Source organism: Pan paniscus, chromosome 16 (assembly GCF_029289425.2).
Source record: "Pan paniscus chromosome 16, NHGRI_mPanPan1-v2.0_pri, whole genome shotgun sequence".
Classification (NCBI taxonomy): Eukaryota; Metazoa; Chordata; class Mammalia; order Primates; family Hominidae; genus Pan; species Pan paniscus.
The window spans coordinates 78442357-78459084 of NC_073265.2; the positions used below are offsets into that span (position 1 = coordinate 78442357).

Consider the following 16728-nt stretch of genomic DNA (forward strand, 5'->3'; position numbering starts at 1 on the left):
AGTCTTCCTGGCAGGAAGGAAGCAAAAGCATTCAGGAGACAGTGTCTGCCAGCATTCGCTGGGCCCCTGACCAGGCAGCAGTTGTGGGGCTCAGGGCCAGATGGCATGGAGGTAGAAAGCAGAGGGAAGAGGGGAAGTCAGGTTTTGAGGACCTGGAAGTCCTGACTTCCTTCAGGCCGCCCTGAACCAAAGTCTCCAGCCTCCTGCTATGAAGCTATGTGTAGTCAGGCAGGTGACATAAAGAAAGATGGGGCTGGGCACGGTGGCTCACGCCTGTAATCCCAGCACTTTGGGAGGCCGAGGCAGGTGGATCACAAGGTCAAGAGATTGAGACAATCCTGGCCAACACGGTGAAACCCTGTCTCTACTAAAAATACAAAAATTAGCTGGGCATGGTGGTGTGCACCTATAGTCCCAGCTACTTGGGAGGCTGAGGTAGGAGAAATGCTTGAACCCAGGAGGCAGAGATTGCAATGAGCCGAGATCACACCACTGCACTCCAGCCTGGCGACAGAGCAAGACTCCATCTCAAAAAAAAAAAAAAAAGCAAGCAAGCAAGCTGGGGCTCAGGGAGGACCACAGGTGGGGGATGGGGAAACCAGGGCAATTTAAATCCCATTCCCATGAAACAATAACGAACCACACCAAGAGTTCCTGGGAAGAAGATAAATATATTTTGGAAGCTGCCTGTGTCCTCTGGGGTGAAAAGCCAGCATAGAGGGCCCCAAACGCCCACCCTGCCAACCCATGCCCTCCTCTGACCTCGCTCCCTTTCTCCCCATAGACCCGCCCCACCCCCTTCTGTGTCGCTGGGCTTCAGGACAAGGGGCAAGAGAGGTAACCAGGGAGACAAGGGGAAGTGTCTTGGGGACAGGGGGCCACAGCAGTTGTGGCCACATGGTACCCCAGGGCCGACGCAGGGCCGACGGGCAAGAGGCTGTTATCTCCAGCCTGGCGCTTCCGGGCCTTTCTTGAGGCCACCATGGGAATGTGATGTGTGAGAGAGGGGCTAGGAGAGACAGAGACACACGCGCCTGGGATCGGTGGTCCGGACAGGGGCAGGGAAACCACACGCCCTACTTTGCCCTTTCCTGTCCATCCCAGACCTACTCAGATCCCTCAGTGCCTAAGAAAACAGGACAGTGAGGACTGGGGGTTAGGGGATGGGGGTTAGGGGCTGGGGCAGGGCCCGTGAGAGGTGGAGGGTGAGAAAGAGGGAGGGAGGGGTGACTGTGTGGTGGTGCTGCCTCTGAACACCCTCCCCTTCCCCAGTCCCCAGCCCTATGGTGATTTAAAGGGGCTGAGAAGCCAAGAGGCAGCTGGCCCATGGAAAGCAGGAAGACCTGGGGGTGGCAGGTGGCCACTAACAGCCCAGCAGCTCCAGGCGCAGGGCGATGCGGTTGTGCCAGGCTACAGGCAGGATGCGCACATAGCGAGCCAGGATGGGCGTCTCAAACAAGTTCTTCTTGTGGGAGTGGTTGTCCCAGTTGCCAGGGAAGATCTAGAGGCAGAGCGGGTGTCAGGAGGACCCCAATCCAGCCCCCCTCCCCTCAGAGCCCCAGGCCAGACTCCCAGGGAAGTAATGAAGGAATGGCAAAGGGTGGGCAGCTGGACAGACACCCACCTTACTGCTGCCAGTCCTGGGGTCCTGGTACTCAGTCCAGTTCGCACTGTCATTACTGTAGGCAACCTTGTAGGATGCCACAAACTGGACAGAGCCAAAGTTACGGGCCCCCTGGGTGATGATGCCTGTCACCTCCTTCGGGGAGCCCAGGTCCACCTACAGAAGAAACCAACCACATTTTCTCTGCTTGGACCATCTCCAGTAAGGTGAAAAGAGGCAGACACACTGAGGCATGAATTCTAGTTTTGAAAAAAACTACTTGGGTGAGCCTCAGTTTCTTTGGCTATAAAATGGGCATAAGGCCGGACATGGTGTCTCATGCCTATAATCCCAACACTTTGGGAGAGACTTGAGGCAGGTGGATCACCTGAGGTCAGGAGTTCGAGACCAGCCTGACCAACATGGTGAAACCCCGTCTCTACTAAAAATACAAAAAATTAGCTGGGCGTGATGGTGGCTGCCTGTAACCCCAGCTACTAGGGAGGCTGAGTCAGAAGAACCGCTTGAACCTGGGAGGCGGAGGTTGCGGTGAGCCGAGATGGCGCCACTGCACTCCAGCCTGGGTGACAGAGCAAGGCTCTGTCTCAGAAAAAAAAAAAAAAAAAAAGCGGTGGGGGGGCATAAATAATACCACCTACTTTGCCACACATGGTGTTCAGTACCTCACTGCTATAAAGCTCATAGGGTCTGGGCCCTGGCCAACTCCACGCCAACCACCCCTGCCTGAGACCTGCACTGCACTGTGATGGGAAGGACAGGAGAGGCCACAGCCTGGAGGGGCATGAACTGCTCTAGAGGCTCCCTGCGGCGCCGCCCACAGTCTGACACTGGTCCTGAGGGTGTCCACAGGCAGGCAGCTCCTCAGGGAACCCAGCTCCGCAGTGTGCTCCATGGGGCCCTGAGACAGACCCCCTGTCCCCGGTCCCTGACCTCCCTGGAGAACCTGCCAGCTGCACCTGGACACACAGTTCCCCAACATCCAGGTGTAAACCCAACTCACTGCCAGCCAGCAGGTGGGTACTAGGCAGATCATCGTCCTGCCAGCTCTCGGCTTCCTCATCTATAAAACAAGCTCTGGTTTTCCATGGCTCTCTTTTGTTTCCTAGTTTCAATGACAGACAAGGGCTGTCACATGGTGGCTTCTTAGACACTGAGTCAGAGAATATGTATGCTGTGCTCAAGGGAGAGGTCCCAAGATGCCTGGGTCATGTCTCCCTCTTCCGCCTCCGCCCTGCTGTCCATAGGCTGAGCCTTGTCAATCCTGTGGCAGCCCATAGAATGGCTCACCTCTTGTGTACACACATACACACACACATTCACACACACACATTCACACACACACATTCACACACATTCACACACACACATTCTCACACACACATTCTCACACACATTCTCACACACACATTCACACATACACATTCACACACACATTCACACATACACATTCACACACACATTCACACACATTCACACACATTCTCACACATTCACACACACATTCTCACATTCACACACATTCACACACACATTCACACGCACGCATTCACACGCACGCATTCACACGCACGCATTCACACGCACGCATTCACACTCACATTCACACACATTCACACACACACACATTCACACGCACACATTCTCACTCACACACACACACACACCCTTTCTCCACCTTGGTGGAAGCAGGATCAAGAGAAGGGAGTACAGGTGGGAAGAAGAAAGAAAAGCCGAAGAAAAACAAGGCTTTTCCAGAACTCTTTTGGGGAGCAGAAGAGAAGCCTGGGCTGGAGAGAGGTCAAAGATCTGGCAGTCCCACCTCATCCCACCCAACCCCAGCCCCACATCCCAAGAAGGCTGACCCACCTGCAGCCACTGATCGTTACCGTAGCTCCCCGCAACCCAGGCGTTGAAGTTGCCCTGCTTGTCCAGCCGTGCATAGGAGGGGTTCCAGCTGAAGAGATGCAAGCCCCAGGTCTTGTAGCTGCTGGAGGCCGTGATCTGCTTGTCAGGGATGCTGTTATTCTTCAGGCCCAGGGGATTGGCGCATCCTGCCAGCAAGGTGGGCTGTCATCTGGATCTGGGATCCACAGCTCCCAGGGGCAGGAGCACAAGGCGATGAAGCAGAAAGAACTCTGTGGATCCTGACCAGCCCCTGTCATGCTCTTGGGCAACAGAAAGCAGCTCCATCCGCCTTGCAGGGCCAACTGTGCGACCTTCTCACTGCCGACCCCACCACCTCCTCACCTCAACCAGCCGGGCTCAGCTCCTCACAGATCACCGAAGACCTCCCACTCACCACCCTTCTCCTCTGCACCAGGGAAGGCCCCTGCTCCACCACCTCCTGCCCTCCTTCAATGCCTGACTTTGGAGACACCTCCTCCAAGAAGTCTGCCCTGACTACTTCACTTGGGCAGGATTTCTTCCTCTTCTGGACTCACAGCACTGCCCCCATCGCCTCGGCCTCCCATCCGTCCCATGGCACAGTCACTATCTACTTTAATAACAACCACATTGTTTATTCAGTGCTTACTTCAGTCATTTAACCTGCCACCAAAAAAAAAAAAAGAAAAAAAAACACTAAATGAAGTAGAAATTAGTAAGCCCATTCTACAGATGAGAAAACTGAAAGACATTAAGCATCATGCTCAAGTCACATACAAACTCCTAATATCACACTATGACGTCACCTCTACCAGCTACACATCCCAGCTAGATGATGAAGGCCTGCCTAGTGGCGACCCAGTGATGAACAGGACAACATCCCTGCCCTCCAGCAGCTGGCAGTTAGAGAAATCAGACAACTCCTGGGGCACAGGAACATCTCTATTTCCATTCCCCAGAAGCCCCCTGACTTAGTGTCTCCCAGAGGGCCTTCGCACACTCAAATGTTCTGGGGATGCTGTCACACAGGCCTGCAAGGGCTGGCCCGGGAAGCTGGCCTTTGTTTCACTCAGCCCTGCCCCAAACACTCAGGAATGTGCCGGGCTGCCTTGCACTTGTATCTGCACCTGCATATGGCTAGAACAGTTGGGGATGGGCAAGAGATACAACTCCCAAGAGAATGATGGGGGTGTCTCCCACCTGGAAGAATCCTCACTCCACAAGTGTCTATCCCTCTGGGGAATTGAGGGAGGCAGGAGTGGACGGTGGGACTGGAGAGCCCCCTGCCCTCTGGGAGCCAGCTAAGTTATATCACTGCCCTCCAATACTCTCACCACTCAAGAGTACTGGGAGCCAGCTAAGTTATATCACTGCCCACCTGTACTCTCACCACTCAAGACATTTGCCTCCAGGGTGTGTTGACAATGCCTGCTGATGGTACCATCATCTCCTGATGGTGATGCACCAGGGAACCACCACCTTCCCCCTCAAAGAGAGGCTCCCGGGCTGAGAGCTGGTTGTCCCTTGGCCCCAGAAGAGGAGAGGCCTGAGGCAGGCTAAAACCTGGGCAGCTTTGCAGAGGACACCAATTCTGCACAATGTGCTCAACGCAGACCCCTCTACAGATCATCTGCTTCTAGTGGTTCATACCCTCCTCACTCTCAGCCTCCCCAGGAAGTCAGACAGCCTTTCTGGTAAAATGCAGTTGGAAGGGGCACCAGGGCAGGGACAGGACTGTCAACTCCAGCACTCTAGGAAGTCCCTTCCTCTCTCTGGCTCTCAGTCTCCCCATCTATAAAATGAGATACTAGGGGAGTAATTCTCACAGATCACCTGGGGATCTTGATATATAAAAAAAAAAAAGCTTATGTTTCAGCAAGTCTAGGCTGGGGCTTTCAGTCTGTATTTCTTTTTTTGTGTTTTTTTGTTTGTTTGTTTGAGACACAGTCTCGCTCTGTCACCCAGGCTGGAGTGCAGTGGCATGATCTCGGCTCACTGCAACCTCCACCTTCTGACTGGGTTCAGGCAATTATCCTGCCTCAGCCTCCCTAGTAGCTGGGATTACAGGCACCTGCCACCACGCCCGGCTAAGTTTTGTATTTTTTTTAGTAGAGACGGGGTTTCGCCATGTTGGCCAAGCTGGTCTTGATCTCCTGACCTCAGGTGATCCGCTTGCCTCGGCCTCCCAAAGTGCTGGGATTACAGGCGTAAGCCACCGCACCCGGCCTCAGTCTGCATTTCTAGGAAGCTCCTAGGTGATGACACTGCAGGTCCCTGGGGCTCTTCACCCACCAAGCTGCCCCTCCATCTCTTGACTCCAGCTCCACTGGCCTTCCTTCTACCCTTCAACATGCCCCAGGGCCTTTGCATTTACCAATTCCTTGCCGGCAGTACTTTTTTTGCAGTGCTGTTTTTAAGTTTTTCATGTGGTTGGCTCTCCATCATTCAGGCCCCCAGTCAAAGGCCTTCCCGACAGAGCAGTCCTTGTCTTGCTCTCTCCCCTCACCCCAAGTCATGGTCATCTCATCAGCCTCTAGCTTTTCTTCAGAGCTGTTACTGCTCTCTGTCATCTGCTCCTCGCCTCAAGTCTGCCTCCCTTGCTACAATGCAAATTCCATGAGGTCAAGGAATCATTCCCTAGAGCCAAGCACCCAGGAGGGACTTAATCAATATCTTAATAAACATCCATTGAATTAAATAATTAATTCACCAAAGACACCATATGCCTGCAAAGAGGAATCCCTTGTGGAATCCCAGGTACCCCCAGACCTCAGCCCCACCCACACACATGCACACACGCACACATGCACCAACACTCTCCAGCCGACTGGAAGGCCTATAGGGAAAGGAGTGGTCCAGACCCTGAAGGAAGCAGACAGGGTACCTGGGCTTCCTTGGTTTGCAAGACTCACCCTCTCTTGGCCCTGAGCAGGGGCCAGTCATGCCTGGATACAGGCAACTTTAATGGCCAAAGGCTTCAAGCCAAAACAGCAAGTGTCAGGGACTCCAGGGAGAGGCACACAGACCTGGCTCTGTCCTTTCCCAGTAGCCTACATTTCCTTCTAGCAGAAGGCAAAGTCTTATACTCCCTACTGAAACAATACGGCTCAAAAGGGCCCCTGGTGGAGGAAGCATACCTACTCAAGTTCATACTAAAAACACTGAACCCAGCTAGGCACTGAACTCAGCTCTGAGGGGTATTTGGGTGGTGTCTGAAATGCGACAACAGGAAGAGGTGTCACAGAGGGGAAAGGCGGGGCACAGGAGGGCAGGTAAGATCAAAACGCCAGCGGGTAAGATAAGAACCTCCACTCTGCAGCTCTGCTTAGCGAGCCCTACAGTTCCACTGATGGCCAGCAGGTGGCACTGTGGCTGCAAAGAGAGAGAAATACCCAGACCTCAGGAAAGCTGGGTTGAGCTGGGCTGAGACAATTAATGTCTGTCAGCCCAAACCCGGCACTCTGACCTCGCCCAGGCTGTCTCCTGGCTCTGCAGAAATCTGTCCCTTTATGGTCTCCCCAGCTCTTCATCTGGGAATCTCTTTAGAAAAGGCAGCAGGAAGCACCAGCTCCAAGCCCTGTGGTCCAAGAAGCCCCTGTGTTTCTCTGGAGTGCAGACTCTTAAGAGTTTGGCAGGGAACGCTCTGGATGGGTGTGGTCGGGAGCCCAGAAATCTAGACCAAGTCTTAATACCTACCAGATGTGTACCCTTAATAAATCATTCATCGGGGCCCCACGCCCCTCATTCATTCATTCACTCATTCATCAAATATTTATTGAGTACCTATAAACCAGACACTATTCTAGGCACTGGGAATACCGAAGCAAACAAAACAGACAGATTCTCTGCCCTCGTAAAGCTGACATCTGCCAAACACACCTAACGCTACATGTTCTAGAAGCTACAGGAGAGAAGCCAACCAGAAGAAGGGAAAATACTTTGAAAACTGATGTCTTTTTCTCTATCAATCAGAATGCCCTGGGTCATGGGTTGGCAGACAGCAAACACCTGGGTGGGGCTGCTATGGCCAGGTGACACCCTAGAGTGCGTTGCCCGAGTGAAGCCTGGTCCCCGGGCCTTGTTGCTGCCCTACCCAGCTCAGTTTGGCTGAGAAAAGAGGCAGCAGGGAGGGCCACCTCCTAGGATTGGCCAACAGTGCCCCCCTACCCGCACCCCCAGCACTCACCGTTCAGCTCACAGCCCAGTAGCTCAAAGCGCAGAGTACAGGCCATGTGGCAGCTCGTGGGGTACAATCTCACGTACTGAGCCTCCACAGGGGTCTCAAACAGGTTGACATGCACCGCGTTTTTGTTCCAGTTACCCACAAACTCCTAGGAGGGAAGGGACAAGACTGGAGAAGGGGGTCCATCTGAGCAGTCCCCCTCCCTGGGGTTACCTCATCTTCCTCTTCAGACCTGGGAGGCAGAGGTGGGGCTGGGAGGGTGAAGAGGACTTGGAAGAGCCAGCAGAGGCTCACACAGCAGCCTCTCCTTTGGCCACCCCATGGCCCTCCACAAAGATTCTCCTCTCACTTTCCTTAATCATCATGGAGCCTGGGCATAAACCCCTATAGCTGACACAGGGCCACCTGTAACCTACAGGGTATCTCTTTGCAAATTAGGAAAAGGCACTCCTTTCTCAAATAGTTTATTATGACAATTTTCTGACAGAGTTCCACAAATGTACAATGCCTGTACTGTGAATGGTGCCTGCTTAGCAATGACATCCTTGAGCAGTGGACAACCTACACAACTGTACATGTACCCCTGAAGGCTCAGAATGAAACCCAGCTCCACCACCACTATCACCCTCAACAGGTCACTGTACCATTTTGAATCTCACTAGTCTCATCTCTAAAGTAGGACTATTGCTTATAAACCACAGAACATGGACACAGTCTGGGTTTCCCAATTTTTAGAAGCCAAGATGCACCCGAAGACCCACATCATAGCCAATCACCTAGGGTTCTCTGGACTCGCTGGGGGTCCTCAGTCAATGCTAGAACCTTAGGGGGTATGGACCACAGCCCTTCTTTCGGGCCCCAACAAGACCTACCTTGTGTTTTTTATTAACATCATGGATGAAATCGAATTCGTGTCCATTAAGGCTGTAGGCCACCTTGAAGGCCTTCAGGTACTCATGACTGGCCAAGCGGCTGGCACCCTGCGTCACCACACCTGTTACCCACATCCTCCGCAGCAGGTTCACCTGGACACAGGGCAGGGGAGATGGCACCCTTATCTCCTGGGTTCTTTCCACTCAAGATCCAAGCAGACCCATCCCTTCACTCCCCCACTGGGTAGGGGAACAACTCAAGCAAAACAGAGGAGGGGCAGCTGAGCACACTGCCCGCACAAAGGGCTTTCTTCTTCTGCCCAGGCCTCCAGAGGCCTCATCCAGCACCAACAGCTCCTCCACAGCCTGGGGCCTCCTCCCCCCTCACCTTGACCCCATACCAGGTTCCCCCAGGGATGCCATCCACTTACAGATACTTCATCCATGGGAACCTGCTACCTTGCCACCTGAACCCCAGTGATGAACCCTCCTGGGGTAACCCCCAAATGCAGCAACATTCATCGAGCCTTCTCTCCATCGCCCCACCCCAGGGCCATCCCCAGGCATACCTGGATCCAGGGGTTATCGTCATTGCTGCTGGGTGTCCAGGCATTGACCATGCCTGCGCGGTTCAGGCGGGCCAGCTCCGGGACCCAATGCTGCAAACCCAAGAAGGTCACACGCACAGATGAGGCGGCGATCTGTGAGTTGGCAATGTTCCCATTCTCCATGCCCAGTGGCTCGACACATTCTGAGGGAAGGGAGGTGGCAGTCAGGTGGCTACCCCAGCAGGTTCCTGGGCCCAGCTGGGACCCAGCGGACAAGAAAATAAGACTGTATGACCTCTGCCTAAGCCCCAGGGCCAGGGAGAACCTCAGAGCCTCTCTCAGAACAAAGACCACAAAGGGACAATGAAGGCAGTGCCCAAGACGAGGTGCCAAGAAAAGGTATGTGGCCGGGGGTGGTGAGGATGAGGGGGGTGGGCAGAGTCATGGGAGGCCAGGACCCAGGGCTGCCAGAGGATCCCAGCCAGGGTAGCACTGTGGGGACAGCCATGATTGGCACTCATGGAAAGTAGAGTCCCCCTCCAGGCTGTGGGAGGTGGCCTCGTTCATATAGGGCATCTGGCAGCAATCAGTCTGGTGCAGGGGTTAGACTGGTGGCACAGAATACCGGTGTGACCCCCTCTTCCTCAGTGTCCCCCCCCACCACCAGGAAGGGACGCCATCCTCAGCCCAGCCCCTGGCTTCCTCAGGAGGGTGGCTTTGGGAGAAGGGCTACCTCGGATGGCAGTGAACAGTACCAGCACTGCACACAAAGTAAAGCTAATCTGCCTGGAGTTTTCTAGAATCCCACTGGCAGGAGTTCTCTGGGTGGGGCACAATTGCCATTCTGCTTTCCCTCTTTGCGCCTTCCACCTGTGGGCCCTCACCTAGCCATCTGTGAACATGCCCGTGGCCAAGGCCCCACCCCCCTCACCATCACTCCAGCAGTGCGGTCCCAGGAACCCAGGACAGCTACCAGGCCCACCTACAGGCCAAGCTTCTCTCATCACCTGGGGATCCCCCCAGCGTGTGCCTGGGCCTTCCAGCTGCCAAGCAGAGAACCCACAGACAGATCTAGTCTTCCTCCAACATCACAGGCGCGGACGAGCTCAGTGTTAGCGCACTCTGGCAGGGAGGGGAACGCGCAAAGTGAGGCCAGAGCCTCAAGACCAGAGCTCGGCCAGTGGCTGAGCTGAGATTTGACCCCAGTCTGCCTCCAGGACTATCCCCATACCCCACCACGCTCACACCCTGAAGGAGTCCAGTGTGCATTCTTTGGGCCCGCAGGGTCCTTGTTGGCTCCAAGGAAACATACCACGTAAAAGGCAAGGAAGAGCTGCGAAGGTCCCTCTGAGGGCTTCCTCCGCTGTGTGGTCACCCCTGCCTTCTTCCTGGGTGTAGCCATGTCCAGCCTGGGGAAGATCCCAGGCCCAGAAGCTAGAAGTCAGGGTGGGTAATTCCCACTCAGACACACTCACTGTTACCTCAGCTCCCAGGATACTTGTTAGTGGCTCCACCTGGCCCTACCCAGGGCTCTGATTGCCTTAGCAACCCGTCCCCCAAACCATACACACACCCTTCCACCAGGATCTCAAACACATCTGGCCTCAGGGCAGGGTCCAAGGCACAGGCCCCAGGGCCACTTGGGAGGTAAAAGGCATCCTACTCACTTGACCTGCTCTCTCCCAGGGCCCCTGCTGCCACCCAGCTGGCTCAAGCCCCCCGCCCCCTCCTTCTGGAGGCCAACAAACCTCAGAGCCCATCCCCACATCTCCCTGAGGAGGGCAAGATGTCCCCTGTCCCCTACCCAAGATGCTCAGCGACTGACCTGCTGGATTCAGAAACCTAGGACCCCCATTCCACCCATCCCTGGGCCCACATGTGGGCAACCCGCCTGCCCCATGAGGAGTCCTAGTGGGGTGGGAGCACTGAGTGGGAGGGACTCCAGCTGGGCCTGGAGGGAGGACAGCAGGGGAACTGCTGTTGCCACCCCACCTAGGGCCATTCTGGGGCCGAGTGGATAACCAGGCAGGTCACACGCGGACAGCCCCTCTGGGCATGCAGGGCCTCTGACCACCTGACCGCGTGGGGATGGCTCAGCTGGCCCAGGCCTCTCCCTTCTCCCCGAGCTCTGTGATGAGGCTGCAGGTCAAACTTGGGCCAGGAACTGTCAGTCAGACTCTGAAACCAAGGCTGATTTACTGAGTTCCTGGGCCTCAAAAGACTAAGAACGTGTTTGTTTTCCCCTCTTAGGTAGAAAAATCCTTGTGACTTAACCCTAATGCTGTGTGTCTGGCTCATGGTGACTCAAGAAACAGCACTCCCGTGACCTCCAGGGTGACCACAACCCCTCACTCCTCTGCATCAGCATCAGGCCTGGCCGGCAGTCTCAGGAAAGAGGGCCAGGCAGAAAGAAGGAAGAAACAACAGGACCCTTTTCCCCCCTCGGTCTAACTGAGGCTCTGTCTCTCTCTCTCAGTCTCCCCAGAGGAGGCCTTGACACCTCCACTGGGGTGGGGATCACAGGGAGAGAATAAGGCCAGCATATGGCCTATGCCACCAGGGCTGTGGCTCAGGGTCTACTGCTAGAAACAGGCAACAAGCACCCCCAGATACTCACTCGTCTCACAGTGGTTGCCCGCGTAGCCCTTAAGGCACGTGCAGGTGTACGAGGGGAAGACATCTCCTCGCACTTCTTGGGAAATCTCCTCGCATAAACCACCGTTGTGGCAGGGGTTTTTGGAACAGATATCTGGGGACAGAGACAGGTAAGATGAGCAGATGATCAGGAAGGAGCTGGGGACACAGGTGAGAAGTAGCAGATGGGTCCAGCCCAAAAGGACCCTCCACTCAAACTCAGCCCATTATCTCTTCCTCTCCCTCTTCCCCCGTGTGCTGGATGGAGCCTGAGTCCGCCTAGAGCCAAGGAAGTCCATGTGTAGGCGAATCAGCCCACATAAGGGAAGCGCCCAGCTTTCCAAGTGGCCTGGGAGTGTCCAGAAAAGTGCTGGCTGACAATGGCAGTGGTGCTGGGGACCACTGCCCACTGGTGGAAGAGCTGGCAGCTGGGGTCTGGAGAAGCAGGCAAGGTCCAGGGCAGGTCTCTTGGCAGCAGTTTGATTGCAAAGGAGGCCCATGAGGACTTTCAGGCAGGGGCAGTGGAAGGAAGCATTGTCCTGGCCCATCGAGCAGGTTCCGCCCACCAATTCAGGCACAGGTTGCAGTCACAGATGTCACCTCCAACGGCAGCCCTGACTCAGGAACAGCACGATGATCATCCAGGAAACACTGGGAGGGCCAATGACCAGGCTAGGCCCCTGAGACAGAGAAATCAGATGCAGCGCAGGCCTCAAGAAGCCAAGGGGAAAGAGGCCAGCAAGTCCACAGATGAGGAAGATTGCCCAACGCTCCAGAAGCCTGCATGGACCGTCACTGGAGGCATGATTTCTGCTGGGGAATTGGAAGTTCCCCAGAGGAGGGAATATTTGAGCTGGGTCTAGAAGACAAAGTAAGGGGGGTGCCAGACTGGGCAATGAGTAAAGAATGTTCCAAGAAAAGCAGATGTACAGAGGGTGTGGTATGTTGGAGCACAGTTAGATGCAGCTGGAAGGGTAGGCTGGGGCCAGACTGGGAGGGATCTGAAGAATGACAAGTTTAGTTTTTCATCCTGTAGAGCAGTGGCTTTTAACCTTCCTTCACCCTCCTCACCATTGTCCACCAGGGGGGAGAAAAAATAAAAATAAAATAAAAAACAAGAAACAGAGATTCTCAAGTGTGAGATGAGAGTGGGAAAGTCAGTTCCAATTGCGGGATGAAGAAGGCTGAAAAGGCCCATGTGCAGACATGCCGCTGAGCTCCCCCAGGGTGGGGAGCATCTGGTAGCTGCAGACAGGTCCCTCTGGCTGAAATGCAGAAATCCCACTGAAGAGGGTGAAGGTGGAGAGCAGGAGAGCATGGTGAGAGAGGAAGTCAGAGCAGAGAAGTGAAAAGGAAGGGTGATTTCAGAACCACCAGGGGGCATGGGCTGGAGAGGCCACCAGGGCTTCTGGATGGGAACCTGGATGACAGATGTACACTATCAGCCCCGGTGGTGGAGAACACAGGAGAAGGAACAGGAGGGCCTGTCCTCAATCCCTTGACTCTGGTGGGTCGGCCGGGCCCAACAGGAGTCCTCTAGCCGACATTAGCATCCCAGAAGGGCTGCCCCAGACCCTACACCCAAATCTGTCATTTGGAGCAAGACATGAGACATCTTTTTGCTTTGGCTGGGTGTGGTGGCTCACACCTGTAATCCCAGCACTTTGGGAGGCCAAGGTGGGAGGATCATGAGGTCAGGAGATCCAGACCATCCTGGCTAACACGGTGAAACCCCATCTCTACTAAAAATACAAAAAATTAGTCGGGCCGGGCGTGGTGGCGGGTGCCTGTACTCCCAGCTACTTGGGAGGCTGAGGAAAGAGAATGGCATGAACCCAGCAGGCGAAGCTTGTAGTGAACCGAGACCACGCCACTGCACTCCAGCCTGGGCGACACAGCAAGATTCCATCTCAAAAAGAAAAAAGAAAAAAAAAAAACCTTTTTGCCTCCCCCTCAGAGTCACCCATCTAAGGCTGGAGAGTCCTCCTGAAATCTCAAAGCCCCTTCATCCCACTCCAGGGAAGGCAACAACACCATTAATGAGCGATCTGCCCTCAGAGCTCCCCCTCCACGGGCCTCCGGAGCTTAAAGTGGCTCCCAAGGAGCTATTAGTCATTGGCTTTAAATAGCAGGTAATCCTTCCTCTGACCTGGCAGGCAGGGGCGAGCATTGACACAGACAGAGGCTTGGGTTGGGAATGGACTCTTCCCTCCCAACTGCACCCGCCCTCTCCCTACACTGCTCCAGGGCAAAACGGTCCAGTGGGAAAAAGGGAAAGTGAAAGGTGTACTCTACCCAGCCACATTACCTGTGTGTAAGATAGGTATGGTGTTTCCTCCTTCTGGAAAAGGCCAGATCACCCTGTATAAAAACATCTTTGGGACTTCAGAGTCCTGCTCTTTCGGGGACTTTCCAGTAACATTTGGCCAGAGTTCAGGTTGGGGGGTACAGGGAAGAGTAGAAAGGGGCTATGAAGATCCAGCTGTCTTTCATGGTGGCCGGGGAGGGCCAGGAGCTCCCAAGTTCCTGGGAGCTTGGAGCACTCTGGAAGCTCTAGCCCCGAGGGTCAGGCAGATCACAGGACATAGGGCTGGGGCTCAGCTGTTACCTACCTTGCTTCAGTCAATCCCATTTCTATGAGAAAATGATGGAGGGGCCGCCTAAAGAGTCCTGGCCCTGACCCCCTCCCAGCGCTCCACGGTGAATGGCACGGGGCATCCGCAAGTCCAGCCTGCAAGGGGCCCAGCTGGCCGCCGGAGGCCTCCTGGGAGGCGGAGGAGGACCAGGGAAGATACAGCAGCCGGCCAAGGCCGCGGGAGGGAGGGAGTCAGGAGACTCCCATCAGCAGGCAGCCCTCTTCCAAGTTCCTCGAAGCCTCTGGGTCCCCTCCCGGGCCCCGCTTACGGCCTGCGTCCATTGCACCGACTCCCCAGCCCTTCCCTTATGTGACCAGGCACGGACAATTGGGAGCGCAAAAATCCAATGAACTGTCCAGCCAACTGGAGTTGGCAGGGAGATGGCCAGGACAAAGTTATCCAGACAAGACTTATCCATACTAGAGTCCTAGAATCTCCCAGGTGGAAGGGGTTCGAAAGTCAAACGCAGTTCCCTGGCCTCATTTTTCACCAGGGAAAAGAGAGGCCCGACACAGCGGATTCCTTTGTCATTATCTGTAAGCCGCATCCCTGGGGGCGGCAGGGCTGTCACCCGATGTCCCGAGTCCCAGCCCAAAAGCCCCAGCGCAGAGACAGCAGGGCCGCATCCCCCTGTCCCGCCAGGGCGCAGCGGAAGAAGCCGCCCCTCTGCCCGGCCCGGTCCCCGGGGCTTTGTCTAAGTTTGTCAACAGTGGAGGTGGAGGGCGGGCGCCGGGCAAACTTCCGAGCGGCGCGGGGAGGAGGGGCGAGGGGCAGAGGGCGGCGCGATCCACTCACCCAGGGCGACGAGGAGGCTGGGGGCGCAGAGCAGCGCGCCGCACAGCGCGGCCAGCAGGCGGGGGCGCGGCATGCTGCGGGGACGCGGGCGCTGGAATGGGCACGCCGGGCTGCTCAGACCCCGCGGGGTTCTGGCGCCTTCTCCTCCGGGACCGGAATAAATCAGGCGGCTCAGCACCTCCCACTGGCCGTGCGCTCCGCCCAAGCTGGCCAGAGGCGGACTGGGGGCGGGGCTCCGCGGCTGGGAGGGAATTGGTTGAAAGGAATTGGGGGGCGCGGGGGTGGTCCGCGATATCTGCCTCTTCCGCCAGTGCCACACCGGCGTCCCGCGTCGTGCCAACGGCCCGGTCACGAGTCTTGAGTCTGTTGGGCGGGAAAAGTTCAGGAGTTTTGTTTTTAAGATTTTTAGACTTGAAAAGATGCTAACTCTTTATTCATAATCGGATAGATGCAAATTAAAACTACAATGAGCATCGTGTTTCCCTTCTCGGATCGGCAAGTATCAAGATGTTAACAAGGTTAGTGGAGGCTGTGGGGAACAGGTCCAAGCATGTTTCGCTGAAGACAGTATAAATTAGTTCAACTTCCCTAGAGGGCTATTTGGAAACACCTATCAAAACGACAAATGCTGACACCTTAAGACCTAGCATTTCCACATAGAGAGATTCATTCTACAGAAACTCCCATGTGCAAAATGACAGATATACAAAGATAGCATAGCAACATTGTCTGAAATGGTAAAATACTAAAAAAAAAAAAAAAAAAATCAGCAAAGATTTCTGTAAAGGACCTAATAGAAAATGTTCTCTGATATGTAGGCCCTGAGTCTCTGTAGCAGCTATTCATCTCTGCCTTTGTTGCAAGAAAAGCACCATAGACAAAATGCGAGGAAATGGGCACCTGTTTGCCGAAAGGGAATAAAACAAAGCAATCCTGTCACCGTTGACTTTTTACTAAATGATTTGTACTTATCATGTGCAAATATTACCTGTTTACAAGTAAGTGATTTTAATAATAGTGTTTTGGCTGGGTGCGTTGGCTCACACCTGTAATCCCAGCACTTTGGGAGGCCGAGGCACGTGGAACACCTGAGGTCGGAGTTCAAGACCAGCCTGGTCAAGATGGTGAAACCCCGTCTCTACTAAAAATACAAAAATTAGCCGGGCGCAGTGGCAGGTGCCTGTAATCCCAGCTACTCGGGAGGCTGAGGCAGGAGAATTGCTTGAACCCAGGCGGCAGAGGTCCCAGTGAGCCGAGATCATGCCACTGCACTCCAGCCTGGGTGACAGAGTGAGACTCCGTCTCTAATAATAATAATAATAATAATAATAATAATAATAATGCTTCAGGCCGGGAGCGGTGACTCAAGCCTGTAATGCCAGCTCTTGGGGAGGCCGAGGTAGGCGGATCACTTAAGCTCAAGAGTTCGAGACCTTCCTGGGCAACATGGCAAAACCCTGTTTCTACAAAAAAAGAAATACAAAAGTATTCCAGGCGCATGCCTGTAGTCCCAGCTACTCAGGAGGCTGAGGTAGGAAGATCGCTTGATCCC

The 16728-nt window shown here is 54.7% G+C and overlaps 1 protein-coding gene across 2 annotated transcripts; it reads right to left on the reverse strand.

Moving 5' to 3' along the window:
- Nucleotides 1-651: 651 nt before the first annotated feature.
- Nucleotides 652-15536, reverse strand: MFGE8 (milk fat globule EGF and factor V/VIII domain containing). 2 transcript variants are annotated; one of them, XM_003820416.5, is made up of 8 exons: nucleotides 15177-15517; nucleotides 11729-11860; nucleotides 9133-9314; nucleotides 8564-8716; nucleotides 7695-7839; nucleotides 3491-3675; nucleotides 1625-1780; nucleotides 652-1501 (listed from the first exon to the last, which is right to left on the reverse strand). In XM_003820416.5, the coding sequence occupies exons 1-8, from the start codon at nucleotides 15247-15249 to the stop codon at nucleotides 1364-1366; spliced, it is 1164 nt and encodes a 387-aa protein (XP_003820464.1). In that variant the 5' UTR covers nucleotides 15250-15517; the 3' UTR covers nucleotides 652-1363. The 2 variants fall into 2 exon arrangements, with proteins under 2 accessions (XP_003820464.1, XP_003820465.1); XM_003820417.5 differs by lacking the exon at nucleotides 1625-1780 and having other exon boundaries at nucleotides 15177-15536.
- Nucleotides 15537-16728: the final 1192 nt, after the last annotated feature.

What these genes read in the sequence shown, in the direction of transcription:
- MFGE8 (XM_003820416.5), bottom strand. Translation starts at nt 15,249, where the DNA reads ATGCCGCGCCCCCGCCTGCTGGCCGCGCTGTGCGGCGCGCTGCTCTGC. An exon ending in GGGCAACCACTGTGAGACGA is followed by an intron (nt 9,315 to 11,728) that starts GTGAGTATCTGG and finishes CCCTTCCCTCAG; the next exon opens with AATGTGTCGAGCCACTGGGC. An exon ending in CCAGGACTGGCAGCAGTAAG is followed by an intron (nt 1,502 to 1,624) that starts GTGGGTGTCTGT and finishes CTCTGCCTCTAG; the next exon opens with ATCTTCCCTGGCAACTGGGA.